The sequence below is a fragment of the Pristiophorus japonicus genome, chromosome 2 (genome assembly GCF_044704955.1).
Source record: "Pristiophorus japonicus isolate sPriJap1 chromosome 2, sPriJap1.hap1, whole genome shotgun sequence".
In the NCBI taxonomy this organism is placed as follows: Eukaryota; Metazoa; Chordata; class Chondrichthyes; family Pristiophoridae; genus Pristiophorus; species Pristiophorus japonicus.
Window position 1 is genome coordinate 317,911,558 of NC_091978.1, and position 17,285 is coordinate 317,928,842.

At 42.7% G+C, this 17,285-nt stretch overlaps 1 protein-coding gene across 3 annotated transcripts in view; it reads left to right on the top strand.

The window, feature by feature from the left end:
* The window catches only part of adad1 (adenosine deaminase domain containing 1 (testis-specific)), a 132,935-nt gene that overhangs the window by 76,455 nt on the left and 39,195 nt on the right, over nucleotides 1–17,285 (top strand). For all 3 annotated transcript variants that reach the window (XM_070871814.1, XM_070871818.1, XM_070871817.1), the window contains one exon: nucleotides 14,219–14,386. In XM_070871814.1, the coding sequence (XP_070727915.1) occupies nucleotides 14,219–14,386 (168 nt within the window). The remainder of the gene's footprint in view (nucleotides 1–14,218; nucleotides 14,387–17,285) is intronic.

A 17,285-nucleotide genomic window follows, 5' to 3' on the forward strand; every position in this document is an offset into this window, starting at 1 on the left:
TTAAACCGAGTCCCCGTCAGCCCTCTCAGCCTGACTAAAAAGATTCCATAGCACTCTGAAAGAGCAGGGAACCCACTGCTGATATTCTGGCCAATAATTATCCCTCAACCAACATTACTAAAACAGATGCTCTGGTTATTATATCATAGCTATTTGAAAGACCTTGCTGTATGCAAATTGGTTGCTGCGTTTCAGTACTATTTTTTAAAAGTATTTTGGGAGATCCTGAAGTTGTGAAAGGCAACATATAAATGCAAATCAATCTTTCTGTTGTTGTGAAATGTATATTTCTTATTAATTTCAATTGCTGAGAAAAAGTGGCAAAACATTTTTAGAAAGTATTTTGAATAATTTATTTGATTCATCAATAATTGCAGGCAATTGTAAAAAAGTTTAATTATAAGTGTTTAGAGTATTTTGATATTAAACAGGCAAAAAAGCTTGTGGAAAAGTAGTGCGCCAATACAGTTTAAAAAAAAATACGTGTATATATAATATATTATAATCAAGATATATGATATAACAACTACTTGCATTTATATAATGCTTTTAATGTAGTAAAATGTCCCAAAGTGCTTCACAGAAGCATTCTCAAATAACATTTGACACCAAGCCACAAAAGAAGATATTAGGACAGATGACAAAGAGGAAGGTTTTAAAGAGTCTTAAAGGAGGAAAGAGTGGCAGAGTGATTTCGGGAGGAAATTCTGGAGCATAGAGCTTATGCAGGTGAAGGCACGGTCGCCAGTGGTGGAGCGATTAAAATCGGTGATACACAGAAGACAGAATTGGAGGAGCACAGATATCTTGAAGGGTTGTAGGGCTGGACGAGATCACAGAGATATAGGGATGGATGAGGCAATGGAGGGATTTCAAAAGAAGGATGAAAACTTTTAAATCAAGGTGTTGCTCAACTGGGAGCCAGTGTATGTCAGCGAGCATAGGATGATGGGTGAATGGGACTTGGTGTGAAGTAGGATATGGGCAGCAGTTTTTAATGAGTTTAAGTTTATGGAAGATGGGAGGCTAGCCAGCTGTTGGAATAGTCAAGTCTAGAGGTAACAAAGACTAGACGAAGGTTTCAGTAGCAGGTGAGCGGAGTTAAGGGTGGAGTTGGGCGCTGTTACGGAGGTGGAAATAAGCGGTCTTGGTGATGGAGCGGATATGTGGTCGGAAGCTCATCTCTGGGTCAAGGAAATATAAGGTACTTAGTAAACTAGTCTCAAAAATATGTTTCTCAGATGGCCTGTAGAATGAATATTGGCCCAGAAATTGCTGGATAAGTAATGGCGAGTTCACTGTGGTCACCACTATTAGTTCTGAGAATTACATCAAATTTTAAAACGCAGAAGGAGTCCAATCGGCCCAGCAAGTCTATGTTCGTGTTTATGCTCCACACGCGCCTCCTCCCACCTTACTTCATCTCGCCCTATCAACATATCCTTCTATTCCTTGTTCCCTCATGTACTTATCTAGCTTTCCCTTAAATGCATCAATGCTATTCGCCTCAACCACTCCATGTGGTAACGAGTTCTACATTCTCACCACTCACTGGGTAAAGAAGTTTCTCGTGAATTTCATTAGTGACCATCTTGTATTTATGGCCCCTAATTTTGGTCTCCCCGCAAGTGGCAACATCCACTCTACCTCTATTATGTCACCTCTCAGTCTTCTCTTTTCTGGGGAAAAGAGCCCCAGTCTGATCAGTCTTTCCTGATAGTTGTACCCTTTTAGTTCTGATATCGTGCTTGTAAATCTTTTTTGCACTTTCTCCAGTGCGTCTTATCTTTTTTCTAATATGAAGATCAGAACTATGCACAGTGCAATTAAGTGTAGTCTAACCAAGGTTCTATATAAGTTTAACATAACTTCTTTGCTTTTGAATTCTATTCTTCTAGAAATGAATTCCAGTGCTTTGATTGCATTTTAATGGCTTTGTGAACCTCCTTTGCTACCTTTAATGATTTGTGAATCTGTACTCTTGGAGCCTTTTGAGCCTCTACCCCATTTCGATTCTTAGTTTCCAAGGAGTAGGTGGCCTCCCTATTCCTCCCACCAAAATGCAACACCTCACACTTGTCTATATAGAAATTAATTTGCCAATTACACACCCATTGTAGATGTAATATACTTGGATTTTCAAAATGCCTTCGATAAGGTACCGATAATAGACTCATGACTAAGGTCAAAGCATGTGGAGTTTTGGTAAATGACAACCAATGCATCCACTATCTCTGTAGCCACTTCTTTTAAGACAGGCCATCAAGTCCAGGGGACATGAGCACCTTTCGTCCCATTATTTTACCGAGTACTTTTTCTTTAGTGATTGGGATTGTTTTAAGTTCCTCTCTCCTTATAGCCCCTTGATTATCTATTGGGATGTTTTTAGTGTCTTCTACCGTGAAGACCGATACAAAATATTTGTTCAAAGACTCTGCCATTTCCCTGTTCCCCATTATTAATTCCCCAATCTTATCCTCTAAGGAATCAACGTTTACTTTGGCTACTCTTTTTATATACCTGTAGAATCTTTTACTATCTTTTTATATTTCTTGCTAGTTGACTCTCATACTCTTATCTTCTCTCTCCATAATTCTTTGAGTCGTCCATTGCTAATTTAAAAAAATGTCCCAATCCTCTGGCCTCCCACTAATCTTGGCCACTTTTTCAATTTGATACCATCCTTTACTTCCTTAGTTAACCACGGATGGTTCTCCCTTCTCTTAAAGTCTTTCCTTCTCACTGGAATATATTTTTGTTGAGAATTATGAAATATCTCCTTAAATGTCTGCCACTGATTATCAACTGTCTTGCACTTTAATCTATTTTCCCAGTCCACTTTAGCCAACTCTGCCTTCATACCTTTGTAATCGCCCTTATTTAAGATCAGGACACTGGTTTGAGATCCAACTTTCTCACCCTCCAACTGAATTTGAAATTCACCCTTCTAAACTCCAGTGTATAAAGGCCCAGTTGATCCAGTCTCTCCTCATATGACAGTCCAGCCATCCCTGGAATCAGTCTGGTGAACCTTTGCTGCACTCCCTCAATAGCAAGAACGCCCTTCCTCAGATTAGGAGACCAAAACTGAACACAATATTCCAGGTGAGGCCTCACCAAGGCCCTGTACAATTGCAGTAAGACCTCCCTGCTCCTATACTCAAATCTCCTAGCTATGAAGGCCAACATGCCATTTGCCTTCTTCACCGCCTGCTGCACCTGCGTGCCAACTTTCAATGACTGATGAACCATGACACTCAGGTCTCGTTGCACCTCCCCTTTTCATAATATGCCACCATTCGGATAATACTCTGCCCTCGTGTTTCTGCCACCAAAGTGGATAACCTCACATTTATCCATATTATACTGCATCTGCCATGCATTTGCCCACTCACCCAACCTGTCCAAATCACCCTGCAGCCTCTTAGCATCCTCCTCACAGCTCTCACCATCACCCAGTTTAGTGTCATCTGCAAACTTGGAGATATTACACTCAATTCCTTCATCTAAATCATTAATGTATAATGTAAAGAGCTGGGGTCCCAGCACTGAGCCCTGTGGCACTCCACTAGTCACTGCCTCCCATTCCGAAAATGACCCGTTTATCCCGACTCTCTGCTTCCTGTCTGCCAACCAATTCTCTATCCACTCCAGTACATTACCCCCAATACCATGTTCTTTGATTTTGCGCACCAATCTCTTATGTCAAATGCCTTTTGAAAGTCCAAATACACCGCATCCACTGGTTCTCCCTTGTCCACTCTACTAAAATTCCAGAAGATTTGTCCAGCATGATTTCCCTTTCACAAATCCATGCTGACTTGGACCGATCCTGTCACTGCTTTCCAAATGCGCTGTTATTTTATCCTTAATAATTGATTCCAACATTTTCCCCACTACTTCTGCACATATTGCAGGATGATTTGCAAGCCTCGCCAAAACCGAAAAAATTGCAACCTAGCCATGAGCCTCCCCATGCAGTTCATTGCATGTCATAAAATTGCTGGATTTACGCCATTAATGCCACAGCCATTTCGGCCTGGTAATTTATGTTGTAAGGACCCTGTTAATTAGATGATTTATGGTCGTGAAATGCCATTCAACTTGGTGGCACAGTAAGGGAACAATGAATCATGTAGTCTCGCTCCTGCAGTAAATTGGTTCGAGGTTTTTTAAAAATATCTTGCTCTTCCTTTGTCTTTTTTTCTCTCAATCTACTCTTTTTATTCCTCTGTTTCTCTTTCTATAATTTTTGACTTTAATTTACTCTAATTCCTTCTTGGTCGTTCGTCTGTTTCTTTCTCTATATATTTGCTTCATTAGTTACAGAGATAGACCATAGGGCACAACGGTCATGAGGTCCCGGATCCGATATTGATATTGCTGCACATTAAACACCATTGCTGTGTTGTAAAATTGTTGTGAAGCGCCTTGGGACATTTTACTACGTTAAAGGCGCTATATAAATAAAAGTTATTATCAAGTCACATTTACAGAAATTTGCAGTGCAAATATAGTACAATCTGAAGTGTGAGTTCAAAAGTCCAGTTCATGTCACTTGCCACGAAATGCACCATTCTATCAATTTCTCTGCCAATATATTACTCATCATCATAGGCGGTCCCTCGAGCGAGGATGACTTGCTTTGACAAGAGTTCACAGATGTTTCAATGAAGGACCCAATGTTCCAGTCCTGAACTCCAATTGAGGGGGTGGAAGATGCCTGTGCGTGGATTTTTTTAACGTGTGGTGACCGTTTTACATCAGCCACCATACTGGCTTGACAGAGCTAGGCCTTTATCCAGTGGCAAGGGTTGAACCAGGACAACTGGAGACCTGCTCTGCTGCATGGACTTAGTGCGCGCACACATCGCAGTGTGGGCTGGCCCGTGCTGCGCCTGGGCCGCCACGTCTTGTTATATATTACTACCATGAAGCAGACAGATAACCCAAAATGTCAGTGAAAGGGCATTGCACACTGACAGCTGCTTCATGAAACATCCTTAAAACAGATAATATCTATAAATACCTGGAGTAACCCAAATACCATCACTAAACATTGCTTAGACTTCGTTGTAGTGCATGCTTGATTTAACAGGTCTTGCTCGTGGGTAGAATCTCTTACCCGTCAGTAGCTTCCCTCTTGTGGTAAGTACTTTGACAGTAAACAAATATTTTGACTATCTTCACAATAGAAGACACAAAAAGCATAGTGGGGAACCAAGGATCTAACAAGTGAGGAACTTAAAGTAATGAATACTAGTAAAGAAAGCTTACAAGAGAAATTCATGAGACTAAATAACTAATAATAACTTTTATTTATATAGCACCTTTTAACGTAGTAAAACATCCCAAGGCACTTCACAATAGTGTTACAAGACAAAGCAGATAAATTTGACACTGAGCCACTAAAGAAGAAATTAAGGCAGATGACTAAAAGCTTGTTTAAAGCGGTAGGTTTTGAGGAGCATCTTAAAGGGGGAAAGAGAGTTAGGGAGGGAGTTCCAGAGCTTAGGGCCCAAAACGGCTGAAGGCACGACCACCGATGCTTGAGCAGTTATAATCAGGGATGTTCAAGAGGCCAGAATTTGAGGAGTGCAGACATCTTGTGGGGTTGTGAGATTGAAAAAGATTACAGAGATAGGGAGGTCAAGGCCAGGGAGTGATTTGTAAACAAGGATGAGAATTTTGATATCAAGGCGTTGTTTAACCAGGAGCCAATGTAGGTCAGAAAGCACAGGGGTGATGGGTGATCGTGACTTGGTGCGAGTTAGTACACGGGCTGCTGAGTTTTGGATTACTTCAAGTTTACATAGTGTAGACTGTGGGAGGCCGGCCAGGAGTGAGTTGGAGTAGTCAAGTCTGGAGGTAACAAAGGCACGAATGAGGGCTTCAGCAGCAGAAGAGCTTGAGCAGGGGCGGATGCAGGCAATGTTACGGAGGTGGAAAAAGGCGGTTTTAATTATGCTGTGGATATGTGGCCGGGAAACTCATTTCAGGTTCAAATATGACACCTAGGTTGAGAACAGGCTTGTTCTCCCTCAGATTGATGCTAGGGAGAGGGATGGAGTCAGTGGTTAGGGAACCAAAGATAATGGCTTCGGTCTTCCCAATATTTAATTGGTGTAAATTTCTGCACATCTGACAATTTAGAGCTGGGTATCGTCAGCGTACATGTGGAAACTGACTCCGTGTTTCTGGATGAAATCTCCAAGGGGAGCAGCATATACATGAGAAATAAGAGGAGGCCAAGGACAAATCCTTGGACACCAGAGGTAACGATGCGGGAGTGGGAAGAGAAGCCATTGCAGTAGATTTTCTGGCTACGATTAGATAGATAAGAATGGAACCAGGTGAGTGCAGTCCCACCTGGCTGGACGTTGGTGGAGAGGCGTTGGAGGAGGATGGAGTGGTCAACTGTGTCAAAGGCTGCAGACAGGTCCAGAAAGACGAGGAGGGATAGTTTACCTTTGTCACACTCGCAAAGGATGTCATTTGTGACCTTGATGAGAGCCGTTTTGGTACTGTGGCAGGGGCGAAAACTAGATTCATGGGATTCAAACATTGAATTAATGGAAAGATGGTCACGGATTTGGGAGGCGGCAACACGTTCAAGTACTTTGGACAGGAAAGGGAGGTTGAAGATAGGGCGATAGCTAGAAAGCAAAGTGGGGTCAAGGATAGGTGTTTTGAGGAGCGAGTTGATGACAGCAACTTTGAAGGAGAAGGAAACAGTACCCGAGGCGAGAGAACCGTTAACAATGTCAGCTAACTTGGGAGCCAAAAAAGGAAGTTGGGTGGTCAACAGTTTAGTGGGAATATGGTCGAGAGTAGGAAGTGGTTCTCGTGGAGAAGATGAGTTTGCAGAGATCAAAGCAAAACTAGAGAAAGATATGAGTTTAGGGCCAGGGCAGGTGGGAACCTCAGATGATGTTTGGCCCTGTGGGCTAGGTGAACATAAGAACATAAGAAATAGGAGCAGGAGTAGGCCATACGGCTCCTCGAGGCTGCTCCGCCATTTAATACGCTCAGGTCCACTTCCCTGCCCGCTCTCCAAAACCCCTTATTCCCTTATCGTTTAAGAAACTGTCTATTTCTGTCTTAAATTTATTCAATGTCCCAACTTCCGCAGCTCTGAGGCAGCGAATTCCACAGATCCACAACCCTCAGAAGAAATTTCTCCTCATCTCAGTTTTAAATGGGCGGTCCCTTATTCTAAGATTATGCCCTCTAGTTCTAGTCTCCCCCATCAGTGGAAACATCCTCTCTGCACCCACTTTGTCAAGCCCCCTCATAATCTTATACGATCACCTCTCATTCTTCTGAATTCCAATGAGTAGAGGCCCAACCTACTCAACCTTTCCTCATAAGTCAACCCCCTCATCTCTGGAATCAACCTGATGAACCTTTTCTGAACTGCCTCCAAAGCAAGTATATTCTTTCGTAAATATAGAAATCAAAACTGCACGCAGTATTCCAGGTGTGGCCTCTCCAATACCCTGTACAACTGTAGCAAGACTTCACTGCTTTTATACTCCATCCCCTTTGCAATAAAGGCCAAGATTACATTGGCCTTCCTGATCACTTCTTGTATCTGCATACTAACCTTTTATGTTTCATGCACAAGTACCCCAGGTCCCGCTGTACTGCAGCACTTTGCAATCTTGCTTCATTTAAATAATAACCTGCTCTTTGATTTTTTTTTCTGCCAAAGTGCATGACCTCACACTTTCCAACATTATACTCCATCTGCCAAATTTTCACCCACTCACTTAGCCTGTCTTTGTCCTTTTGCAGATTTTTTTGTGTCCTCCTCACACTTTGCTTTTCCTCCCATCTTTGTGTCGTCAGCAAACTTGCTTAAGTTACACTCGGTCCCTTCATCCAAGTCGTTAATATAGATTGTAAATAGTTGGGATCCCAGCACTGATCCCTGCGGCACCCCACTAGTTACTGATTGCCAACCAGAGAATGAAACATTTATCCTGACTCTCTGTTTTCTGTTAGTTAGCCAATCCTCTATCTATGCTAATATATTTCCCCTAACCCCGTGAACTTTTATCTTGTGCAGTAACCTTTTATGTGGCTTCTGGAAGTCCAAATACACCACATCCACTGGTTCCCCTTTATCCATCCTGTTTGTTACATCCTCAAAGAATTCTAGCAAATTTGTCAAACATGACTTCCCCTTCATAAATCCATGCTGACTCTGCCTGACTGAATTTTGTTTCTCCAAATGTCCTGCTACTGCTTCTTTAATAATGGACTCCAACATTTTCCCAACCACAGATGTTAGGCTAACTGGTCTATAATTTCCCGCTTTTTGTCTGCCTCCTTTTTTAAATAGGAGCGTTACATTTGCAGTTTTCCAATCTTCTGGGATCTCTTTTCCCCTCCGCCCCCCAATCCAGGGAATTTTGGTAAATTACAAACAATGCATCCACAATCCCTGCCGCTACTTTTCTTAAGACCCTAGGATGCAAGCCATCAGATCCAGGGGATTTATCTGCCTTTAGTCCAATTATCTTACTGAGTACCACCTCCTTAGTGATTGTGATTGTTAAGTTCCTCCCCCCCCCCCCCCTTGACTTAAGGGAGCAAAGATGAGGGCTGTACCAGGGGGAACGGCCAGCATGAGAGTAATCTTTTTAATACGGCCTAGGGCATCAAAGATGGTGGTGAGGGTGTGAGTTGAGTAGATCGGTGGCTGCAGTATTGTCATTGTTAAAAGAGGGCCAAAGGTTTGACAGTTGTGAGTTGATAAGTGCAATTGTAAGAGAGTTTGGAAAGTTTTTTTTTTCCAGGGGCGGATGCAGAAGGAAGTAGGTTTGGGTTGGTGAAGGGGGATGTGGATTGAGGATGTAACAAGCAGCGTGGATAAGAGGGAACCAGTGGATGTGGTGTATTTGGATTTCCAGAAGGCATTCGATAAGGTGCCACGTAAAAGGTTACTGCAAAAGTAAAAGTTCACGAGGTTGGTGGTAATATATTAGCATGGATAGAGGATTGGTTAACTAACAAAACAGAGAGTGGGGATAAATGGATAATTTTCCCTTTGGCAAACAGTAACTAGTGGGGTGCCACAGGGATTAGTGCTGGGTCCTCAACTATTTACAATCTATATTCATGACTTGGATGAAGGGACCGAGTGTAATGTAGCCAAATTTGCTGATGATACAAAGATGGATGGGAAGGCAAACTGAGGACACAAAATATCTGCAAAGCGATATAGACAGGCTAAGTGAGTGGGCAAAAATTTGGCAGATGGAGTATAATGTGGGAAAATGTGAGGTTATCCACTTCGGCAGAAAAAATAGAAAAGCAAATTATAATTTAAATGGAGAGAAATTGCCAAGTGCTGCAGTACAGAGGGACTTGGGGGCCCTTGTGCATGAAGCACAAAAAGTTAGTATGCAGGTACAGCAAGTAATCAGGAAGGCAAATGGAATGTTGGCCTTTATTACAAGGGGGATAGAGTATATGCAGATGGTCTTGCGATATGTGGGCGCTCTCGGTCTGTGCAGCAGAGCTGGTCTCCAGTTAGTCTTGGGTAATCCTTGCCACTGGACCAAGACCTAACTCTGTCAAGCCCGCGTGATGGCTGGTGTGCAATGGCCACCACACGTTAAAAAAATTTACCTTTCATGATGTAGTTCTGGATCTGGAATATTAGGTCCTTCTTTGAAACTCCTTGAACTCATCCCTTTATGGCGGTGAAGCAAGTCAACCTCGCTTCGAGGGACTGCCTATGAGAGTATAAAAGCAGAGAAGTCCTGCTGCAACTGTACAGGGTATTGGTGAGGCCACACCTACAGTACTGCATGCAGTTTTGGTCTCCGTATTTAAAGAAGGATATACTTGCATTGGAGGCTGTTCAGAGAAGGTTCACTAGGTTGATCTGGACATGAGGGTGTTGATTTATGAACATAGGTTGGGCCTATACTCATTGGAGTTCAGAAGAATGAGAGGTGAACTTATCGAAACATATAAGATAATGAAGGGGCTCGACAAGGTGGATACAGAGAGGATATTTCCACTCCTAGGGGAAACTAGAACTAGGGGACATAGTCTCAGAATAAGGGGCCGCCCATTTAAAACTGAGATGAGGAGGAATTTATTTTCTGAGGGTTGTAAATCTATGGAATTATCTGCCCCAGAGAGAATATATTTAAGCTGGTGATAGACAGATTTTTGAGCAATTAGGGAATAAAGGGTTATGCGGAGCGGGCAGGGAAGTGGAGCTGAGTCCATGATCAGATCGGCTATGATCTTATTAAATGGTGGAGCAGGCTCGAGGGGCCAGGTGGCCTTATGAGAGTGATACAAGGAACTGGTCAGAGATGGCTTTAATTGATACGGTTGTAATAGCAAGAAATTGCAGGGTCAAGGGGGTAGCTGTGAATATGGGTTGAGGACTTTACATGGAGGGAGTGATTAAGGGAGGACAAGAGGGTAGTGAACTCAGGGGAGAGAGCATGATGAATTGAGATGGAGGTTGAAGTCACCGAGGATGAGAAGTCGCTCGGTGCATAGGCTGAGGGAGGATAGCAGTGAGGATATATCTGTGATAAAGTTTTTATCATATTTGGGTGGGCGGTAGAGAACGTGAATTTTGAATGAGGTGGGAGTGGTGGAATAAGGTGAGATGCTCAAAAGATGAGAGTGCTAGAGGAGTAGGGGGACAGACCAAGGTATGATTTAGTGATGAGAGCTATACCGCCACCGCGGCGGTCTGGGCGGGGCAAGTAGTGGAAGGTATAGCCGGGAGGGAGGCTTCGATTTAAAGGTACTATGTCGTTATCGCTCAGCCAAGTTTCAGTTAGTGCCATGATGTCGATGCATTCATCCACGATAAGGTCATGGATGGCCAGGGCCTTTTTTGAAAATGAATGGACATTCTGCAGGGATATTTAGAGATCATCTGTGATGGCTGATCTACAGATAGAATGCACATCTTGGGAGCCTCTTATCAACAAAGGCAGACATTGATGCGGAGATTCAGCATCGCCTCCAGTGCGCCAGTGCAGCCGTCGGCCGTCTGAGGAAAAGAGTGTTTGAAGACCAGGCCCTCAAATCTACCACCAAGCTCATGGTCTACAGGGCTGTAGTAATACCCGCCCTCCTGTATGGATCTGAGGCACGGATGATGTATAGAAGGTACCTCAAGTTGCAGGAGATATATCACCAACGATGTCTCCACAAGATCCTGCAAATCCTCTGGGAGGACAGGCGCACCAACATCCGTGTCCTCGGACAGGCTAACCTCCCCAGTATTAGAGTGTGGTCAGTGCTTCATCAGCTTTGCTGGTCAGGCCACATAGTTCGCATGCCAGATACGAGACTCCCTAAGCAAATGCTTTATGTGGAGCTCCTTCATGGTAAACGAGCCAAAGGAGGACAACGGAAACGTTATAAGGATACCCTCAAAGCCTCCCTGGTAAAGTGCGACATTACCACTGACACCTGGGAGACCCTGGTCGAAGACCACCTGAGTCTCAACGCAAAGAGCATGAAGAGGCCAAGCGCAGGCAGCGGAAGGAGGGCGCAGCAAACCAGCCCCACCGACCCCTTCCCTCGACGAATGTCTGTCCCACTTGGAACAGGGTCTGTGGCTCTCATATCGGACTGTTCAGTCATCAAAGAACTCACTTTGGGAGTGGAAGCAAGTCTTCCTCGATCCCGAGGGACTGCCTATGATGATGATGATAATGCACATTGTCATTGCTTGGAGGAATGAGTTGGACGGGGAGGAGATTTGCAAGGTCAGCCCTCCCTGGGCAAGTTGGATGGTAAGGTCGGTGAGACAGTAGGATGGGACAGTGTGGTTTGCTGCTTGTGAGAAGACAGCGACGAGTACCATGCTGGGGCTCTTTGCAAATGCCATGAAAGGCACAGAGGGAAGCTGCATGCTTGTTTAAAATGGAGTTAAGTCTGGAATGACAGCACGAGAGTAGGAAGGTTGTAGAGTAATGAAGTGTTAGCATAGGGATTTTACAGGACACAGTATATATGAGAGGTGGCATATCAACATTATATACTGGCCAGGGAGGGAAAGAGTAAAAGTGGGAGAAGAATGTGTAAAAAGAAGTCACTGGCTCGGATCTGAAGCGGCAGCTAAAGTGCGCATGCAAATAGATACAAACGAAAAACGAAAAAAAATTAATTCAATTTACATGGTAAATACAATAAGGATTCTACAATAGTAGAATCAGTGGGCCCAAGTTTCCACACGATAAAAAATGGGCGCCCCTCCGAGCTGGGTGCCCATTTTTCACGCCTAAAAAAAAAAAATCGCGATTCTGGAGCGTTCTGCAGCTCCTTGTCTGCCTCCCAGGGGGGCGGAGCCTACACTCGCGCCGATTTTGTAAGTGGGAGGGGGCGGGTACTATTTAAATTAGTTTTTTTCCTGCCGGCAACGCTGCGCGTGCGCATTGAAGCGTTCGCGCATGCTCAGTGTGAAAAAAACATTGGCACTCGGCCATTTTCGTAGTTCTTTGTAGCTGTTTAATTTTTGAACATTTTTTTTAATAAAAGCACATTGCCATCAGCACTTGCAGCCTTCTCACTGTCTCCTCCTCACCCCCCCCCCCCCCCCCCCCCGCGCGGGAAGAACGGGCGCTTCAGGCTGACTGCAGAATTCTCCGTGCCTGAAGCACTTTCACACAGGTAGGAAGATGGTTTATTTAATCTTTTCTTTGCTTATAAATGTTTATTCAGGTTGGATTTATTTGTATAATATTTGTAGAAGTATAAATAAGGATTTATTGTCGAATTTAATGACTTCCCTTCCCCCCCCCCCCCCCACCTCGTTCTGGACGCCTAATTTGTAACCTGCGCCTGATTTTTTTAATGTGTAGAACAGGTTTTTTCAGTTCTGCAAAAATCTTCACTGAAACTTTGAAATCAGGCGTCAGTGGCCGGACACGCCCCCTTTTGAAGAAAAAATTCTGTTCCAAAGTAGAACTGTTCTACCTGACTAGAACTGCAGAAAAAAAAATGTGGAGAATTGCGATTTCTAAGATAGTCCGTTCTCCACCAGTTGCTCCTAAAAATCAGGCGCAAATCATGTGGAAACTTGGGCCCAGTAAATCATGATTAATTATATTAAATAAAATTAAATAATATATAGAATAATTATAAATTAAGTTATAATCCGTAATTGAAGCAAAGTAAATCGGTCTTTCACTCTCTTTAAAATTCATTCTCTGTCCAGTGATTTAGTGATGCAATTAGTAGAACAAAGATTAAAACCCAACAAATCCCCATGGTCTGCTGGCCTATGTCCTAGGGTTTGGAAAGAGGTGGCTGCAGAGATGCATTGGTTTTGATCTTCCAAAATATCCTAAATTCTAGAATAGTCCCTGTGGATTGCAAGGTAGCAAATGTAACCCCACTGTTCAAGAAAGGAGGAGGCAGTCGTTGAGTATATTCAAATCAGGGATTGATAGATTTTTGGGCACTTAAAGATTCCAGGGATATGGGGATCGTGCAGGAAAGTGGAGTTGATGTAAAAGATCAGCCATTGAATGGTGGAGCAGGCTTGAAGGGCCATATCGCCTTCTGCCCCTATTTTTTGAATGTTCTTTCGTTCAATTTCTAGCAATGTATCGGGATGCCATTAGTCGAACAGAGAAAGATTACCTACTTTGTGGGGCCGCCTTTATCTTCAGGAGCATCTGCCACACATCTAGATGCCTTCATTGTGTCTTGCAGTGTGAATAACAAATTTCTTAAGTAGGAAATACTTTGCAGCAAAACAGATACTGCAAAGTAGGGTATGTCCTTATGTACTATGCGGGAGTATGGTTGGTCGCATGGGGGATACTTCTGTCAGACATGAAGTTCCTTCACGCGAGTTCCCGGTCCCACCCCAGTGGCCCAGTTTTGGCGCATTCCAGAAGTGTGTGGAAGATGCTCCTCAAATGAGAACCTGACAAGGTAAATCATATTTCCATTCACACGATATAAACTACTTAAAAAAAAAAAATAAATAAATAAATAAATAAATCACTTCTAGTTTTCTTTGAAACACACTGGGTTTTCTCTGCAAGACTTTGTTATTAAGACACAATCTTGTGTGGTTTCTAACGACGCATTCATTTTAACATGTTTTCTTATTTGGGGACCAAAGCACAGACAGGTTTTATTACATTGAAGTTTTATGTTACATCAGTGAACCTTCATGCAGATGTTTCATGTGCACTTGTGTACGTTCTAGGTATCTTTATAGACATCTTCTAATGTTCTACAATAAAAATCCTGATGTGGTGAGCCAGTCTATTTTTTGCATCGACTCTGGAAGAAAAGTTCTTGCTGTTAAGGATCATACTAGCTTTCACCTCTATCTGAATCAACTGCCAAAAGGGGCTGCTCAGATTAAACAACTGTAAGTCTGCATGGGGAAGGATGTATCAAATTAATTTAATTTTGAGATGTTGGATATGGTGTAACTTTATAGAGGTAAAATATTTATCACATTTTATGGGAGTGGTACTCATTTTTGGTTGAGCACTACAGTCCCAAGCAGTGACTCGCTTGAGGGCCATTGTTTTAAAGCCACCATAAGGCAATCTGTGTGCTTATTTTCAACTGTAGGACATCCAATGTATATGCTCAAGAAGAAAATTCGATATAGCATGCTGAATATTTCACATTCTCTGTGCTCAATTTTCTAATGCTGAGGTTGCTGATAGTTTCATAACGTAAAGTTAGCAAACCTGAAGGTTGAAATTTTAATTCTTTATTTTAAGGCTACGATAGCAAATTCTAAACTTCATTCAGTATACAGATCATCGATATAAATAAATGAAATTTGCTATTTATGCTTGATACACTCCTGATCACTGTTCTATCATGCATCTGGGTCGCACCTGGATATGTTTTCCCATTATTAAGAGTAGCTATTGGTGTCAAGTCCCAGCTATACCTATCACTGCACATTTCTACTATTAGATGGAGCTACAAAAAATTAAAAGTTCACCCCTCTATGTATTGGCTTTAAAACTTGCATTCATCAGTTGATTATGGGCAGTTTACTGATACCAATTTTCCTCGAGACTGTGCAATTCCTGTTAATGAACAACACTAAAAGCTGCTTATGATTACATATTTAATCCTTCCAACAATTGGTGCCGCTCTAGCTTGAGTTAGCAAACTCTTTATATTACAACTGTGTCCGTTATTATCTGTCCTGCCCGTAAGATGTTTTGTAAATTTCTAATGTTATAAAAATTGTATTTTAAAAGTAATGGCAACTTTTCATTTTGGCGTAAATTTAATCATGCTTTGGAGGGGGGTTGGAGGTGGCTAGCTGGGAATTGAATAAATAACCGCAGTCTAATATTGTATTTCAGGGTGGGCGAGGCTTCACCCTATAGCACAGGCCTGACTGTACCTAGTCCAAAGGAAGGGTAGCAAAAAGAGGATTGCAGTTATGTGTTGAACATTGGGTTCTTCTGTCTGTTGATGGAGATGCAGCCAGAAAATCCCAATTATACTGTTCCTGGGGAGGAGATGCAGTTGTCAAACTTCAAAAAAATTATCAGCTCTATTAATAAGTTTGCCCCTCATAGTTCCTTTGTTTGGCAGGTGAATACTCTGGTACATTGGGGATGCCAGGTCAATTTCCAGGAGTGGCCAACGATCCTGAATCGAAATAGAATATCTAATGTTCAAAAGTGTCACGCAAGCATCTCGAGAGCCATTAGCTCACACTAATACAGTCATCACTCTAATACAGCCACTTTCAGGTCAATATTAATTGAGGTTCCAATCTCCGTTAATAAGATATCAAGACTGTCATCAAAAGGATAAGATAAGATGATCCCAGCAAGTATATTCTCTTGCAGTACATTTCAGAAAAACACACGGATTAGTAATTTAATAGTTCTCTTCAGACCGTACCTACGGATCGTTTTAAAAATGTCAATAATTTTGCACAGCAAGATTCCTAATTGCTGAACCTCGCTGAAGGCCAGTACAGCTGAGGAGAAAGAGCTACAACATTGCAGCCTTGACTTTCCAATGTGCATTCACTGCAAAACGAAGGTCTACACTTGGAGCAGAGCCTTTCCCTTTAGGCAGCTGGATGAGAGGTTTTATCGGAACTTATGTGGGTATATGCTTTAGGGTCACAGTTCCTTCAGCAGTCACCCTTCAGTTAGAATGGGAATTTGTGTGCGGTGTGATGTTTTTTTTTACCTTGAGTTGGCTCTCGTGCAGCTACCACATGCAGAAAATGTAAGAGTCTGTCTGCCTACCATTCTGCAATCCATCTTGGCTATCCAGGGGAGCAGGTATAATTTCTGTTGTCTCTTGACATGGAGGTCATGGTGTACATTTCTTTTGCATGGATTTGTTGGAGAGATGAGGTATGGTTGGGGATGGGGTCAGCTGACATTGGAGCATATATTGGAGGTAATGTCTAATTTGGAGGTAGCATTATTGGTTGTAGTAGTAGGGCGGAGTTTGTCAGCTGTTGAAAAGGCATAATCTGGCTTTTGTGGAGGAAATGGCCTAGTTTGGTGATGCCTTTTTTTTAATCCTGCTTCTCCCAGAATTAGAATCCACCCATGCTGAACGTGGTTTTGCTTTTACTAGCCAAGAAAAGTAGATCTTTTTGCAGTTCACCTGGGGTTGGCTACTCTTCCTGATTGTAATGTCTGTAGCTCCACACTGTCGACGCCTGTGTTACTGCAGCGAGTGCTGATTAATAAAGAGCAGGTCACCTGACCAGCAGGTCAGAAGATTCCGGAACCTGCAGCCATCTTGCAGGTTGTGTGTTGTGTGCTCTCAGAAGATATGACATTTGGCAGCGAGAATGGGATGTAATCAGATAATACAAAGCTGAAATTTTTGTTGAAGGATTAGCCAGCCGATAGAGAGACTTTGAGAGCTTCTCTATTTTTGGAAACAGCTACAAATCCGAGGTAAATTACGAGCACACTTGGTTAAACTGCCAGAGTCAAAATGGCTGCCCCTATGGGAGTTATAGGGCATTTGGGGGGCATTTCAATGCGACCATGAAAGTTTCAGAACGTATGTGGATCGGCTAGCAATGTTTTTCACTGCAAATAATATTATCAAAACCTCCGGTAATGAAGACAATAACCGGGCGGTGTTGGGACGAAAAAGAGCTAGATTCTTAACTGAGGCCGGGCCCGAGTTGTATGAAACGCTGATAAATTTGCTTGTGCCTGACAAGCCAAAGGATACAACGCTGGAACAAATTCTAACTAAGTTAGAACAACATTACAGCCCCATTCCGTTAGAAATTGCTGAAAGTT